This window comes from Lipotes vexillifer, unplaced genomic scaffold, assembly GCF_000442215.2.
Source record: "Lipotes vexillifer unplaced genomic scaffold, Lipotes_vexillifer_v1.1 scaffold520, whole genome shotgun sequence".
Classification (NCBI taxonomy): domain Eukaryota; kingdom Metazoa; phylum Chordata; class Mammalia; order Artiodactyla; family Lipotidae; genus Lipotes; species Lipotes vexillifer.
Genome location: NW_006784004.1, coordinates 603,877 through 607,811, shown reverse-complemented (window position 1 = coordinate 607,811; position 3,935 = coordinate 603,877). Strand labels below are relative to the sequence as shown.

The window sequence follows — 3,935 nt, the reverse complement described above, 5'->3', positions numbered from 1 at the left end:
ACTGTACTGGTATCAGAACATAACTATTTTATTACAAAACTTAACAGTATTTACAAAATGAAAAAATAATCAAATGACTATTGCAGGCCAAAGTTAAAGGTTTTTCAGCTGTGATTGAAGAAAAATTAAGCAACATTTTCATGCACTCACACACCAGATCATTTGTGAAATACGCAAACTCTTAAAATTCATGTTAGTAAAACTTCCATGTATTCACAATACATGTATGTTTATTGGAAGATGGCAAAAAAAAATCCATGGTTCTGTACAGTAAGTTTAATATTAACACAGTTTGTTCATTTCCTTTAATGTTTTTTGGCTTTCATGAATACTCATTGCATCGAACATTTTGCAAGTAAGAATTATAATAGTACCTCTGTCACCTTGCTGCATTCATCACCACAAAAAAACACAAATAGTTTAATGCTTTTGCAGTAAACTGAATAGTTATAACTCCAAAGTTATATTAAACTGAAGCCTTCATTGTGGTCAATAGCTTGGATCAGTTTAGAGCGTAGAGTTTCTTTGTCCGTGTATTTTGGAAGATCCAGAAGATTAAAACAGGTATGGGAAACTGGGAGATATTCCTCACCACCTCCTGTTGACTGGATGACTAGTATTAGACTCTTCATACCAAGAATAGGAATGCGATCACTACCTGTCAAAAATACTGCCAAGAAAAAAACCATTGAGCCAACTACTTTTTATCAAAACAACAATATGGAGTATCAAGTTATTAAGACAATCACTACAGCAAAGCTTTACAGTAACATTTGCTCTAATGGAAATGTTACTTCTACTGGAAGCCTATCTCCAGAATTTGTGGAAGCATGATTTTGAGACACATCCAAACAATATTTTTTCTTTAAAAGTGTAATCTTAATATTAGCACACAGGAGATGCTTAATAAATGTTTGATACATGAATTACTATTGTCCCTGAAACACTCTGAGAAAACTTCTTTTTGAAAAGAATAGCCATTTAGAACTAGTTTATAAACAAAATGCAGTTTTGATTATGATCCCTTTTTCTACTTGTCTTGTTTCTGTCATTTTTAAACAGAAATTTATAATTGGCAGCCAAATCTCCAATCACTGAAGAATGACCTGTCATCCTATGATATGCAAAACAGACACAGATTAGGCTATAAATAAGAGAAGTCCTGGAATAGAAGAGTTCTATTTTCTACACCAATTCCCAAAGTTTTCATGCAGAAGCAAAGAGAAAAAGAAAATGAAGACTGAACACAGAAAAGAGCTATACTGCAGAGATCTTTTTAGAAATTCTAAAAGGAATTACATCCCTAGTTTATTGTAATCAGTGTTATAAATTGTTTTCTTTCATCTGTAAGAAACAATTCTATTTTGGAAGCTAACTGAATTTAGCTTTCAAAATATGAAAACACATGTAATAATGTAGATTAGAAAAATTAAAAACAGGACCTTGGAATAATAAGGAAAAAACCTTATCCACTAAAGTGAATCAATTAACCTCCTGTGAGAATAAGTTTATTAGATTCCATTCTCATAAAACACAAAATTAGAAATACTTACACAAAAATTGCTTTTTCTTTTCCAATGGTAATTCGTGAAATACTTCCCAAAACATTTTTATTGTAGGATGTTCTGCCCAATATTCTCCTTTGTATTCTGTATTCTAAAAACAACACAACCTTTTATTAAGAGATATTAGTTTTATCTCGAATCTGACAAACTGGCTTCCTTAGCACATAAAGCTAACATTGTCCAGGTGTTTGAAACTCATGTGATTCAGTTATTTACTTACTAGTTCTTGGGCATTTTGCAACTGTTAGTTCCAGGGGAAAGGGGAGAAAATATGTATGAATCAGCAGAAACGTCTCCCCGCTCCCAATCCAAAGAACATGATAGGATTGTAATATCATCTTCCAAAGTAAATATTTAAAGGATAAACCAGAATTACTAAAATATTAATGGATTATTAAAGTTCAACATGGAGTTAAGTATCTGTAATAATTACAACATTTTCTTTACCTATATTGATGAACAGAAGTCATACTAATTATTTTGTATTATTCTATCTTCTCTTTAAAAAATAAATGGCTCTGGGGCTTCCCTGGTGGCGCAGTGGTTGAGAGTCTGCCTGCTAATGCAGGGGACGTGGGTTTGTGCCCCAGTCTGGGAAGATCCCACATGCCGTGGAGCGGCTAGGCGCGTGAGCCATGGCCGCTGAGCCTGCGCGTCCGGATCCTGTGCTCCGCAACGGGAGAGGCCACAACAGTGACAGGCCCGCGTACCGCAAAAAATAAACAAACAAAATAAATAAATTAAATAAAATAAATGAATGAATGGTTCTAAGAGCAACACCGGTAATTTTCTGTGGTAGTTTCCAAGATGGCCTTCAAAGATCTCTGCCTCCTGCTATTCATGCCCTTGTATAGTCCCTTCCCACACTGAACAGACCTGACCTCTAATAATTAGGATATTGTAGATATGAGAATGCATGACTTCTGAGGCTAGATGACAAAAACTTCTGTGGCTTTAGCTTCCTTTTGATTACTCACTCTGAGGGGGAGCCAGCTGCCATTTCATGAGGACATTCAAACAGCCCGATGGAGAGGTCCTCATGGTGAGATTCTGAGGCTTTTGGTCAACAGCCATGTGAGTGAGCCATCTTGGAAGGGAAATTCTAACCTTAAATCTCAGATGACTAACAGCAACAGTCAGTATTATGACTGCAACCACGTGAGAGACCTCTGAGCTAAAATCACTGGACTAAATACACCTCTGAATTCCAGACCCTCAGAAACTATGTGAGACAATACATGTCAGTGTCATCTTTTAGCTACTATGTTTTGGGGTAATTTGCAACAAAACAGCTAATACACTTCCCCTTTAACACACAATCCTCCTTTCTTTGTTCATCAGGCTAATTTCTATTTATCCTTTAGGGTTCAGATTAAATGTCACCTAATTTCATTCATTGACTCATTCAACACATATATAATGAGCTTTAGTCAAAGTTTGGGGCCTTGGGGAAACTTCAGTGAACAAAGTTCTTACTTACCTGGTCGAGTGTACCATCTATGAGAGGCTTTCCCAGTTTCTGTAGCCTAGGTCAGGCTTCTCCTTATATACCATTCACTAAACTCCCTTCCTTTATATTCATCACAGTTCAATTACTTAATGTCCAGCTTCCTTACTAGAGGACAAAGACCATGTCTCAATCTCATTTACTGCTCTCTTCCTAATCTGTTGCATAGTATCAGGCATCCAGTAGGGGCTCAATGAATGTTTGCTTATGGGCTTCTTGAATTTGGGGCTCTTTTTGTAGCCATGATTATCTCAATGAATGAACGCCTGAGAAATCCACAACATATTTGCTATTAATTTTTTTTTTTTTTTTTTTTTTTTTTGTAGAATTGTCTTTTTTATTTATGTGAAAAATGCCATTGGAATTTTTATAGGTATTTCATTGAATCTTTACATCAAGCTAAAATGCTTCTGCACAGGAAATGAAATCATCAACGAAATTCTTTTGGGTTCTGCACCCAATTGTAAAGTGTGTGAGTGTGGGGAAGGCTTTCCCATACCAACAAGCAATTCTCTGACACCAGCAGGGTGTCTGAGAATTCAAGTCAATACTGACACCATCCACCTGGAGATAATATCAGATTCCACAGGTTAAGGGCTCAGTCCCACAAGACAGCCTCCTTCTCTCTACAGATGTCAGTTGCAAGCGCAGGTTGTTACTTGTGCTTCTGAAAAACTGGTTATAAATCAGAGGTTCCCATGACCCCCTCCTTGGATCTGATTAATTTGCTAGAGCTGCTAACAAGAGTTTAGGAAACTTATTTACTCATTAGATTACTGGTTTATTATAAAAGGATATAACTCAGAAACAGGCAAACGGAAAAGATGCATACATGGTACGGGGAAAGGAAACAAAGCTTCCAC

The 3,935-nt window shown here is 36.2% G+C and overlaps 1 protein-coding gene across 1 annotated transcript in view; it reads right to left on the bottom strand.

Annotated features, from left to right (window-relative positions):
* Positions 1–461: 461 nt before the first annotated feature.
* The window catches only part of HERC4 (HECT and RLD domain containing E3 ubiquitin protein ligase 4), a 130,533-nt gene continuing 127,059 nt past the window's right edge, over positions 462–3,935 (bottom strand). The window contains 2 exon segments of the mRNA XM_007456472.1: positions 462–670; positions 1,554–1,656. Of these exon segments, the coding sequence (XP_007456534.1) occupies positions 462–670; positions 1,554–1,656 (312 nt within the window).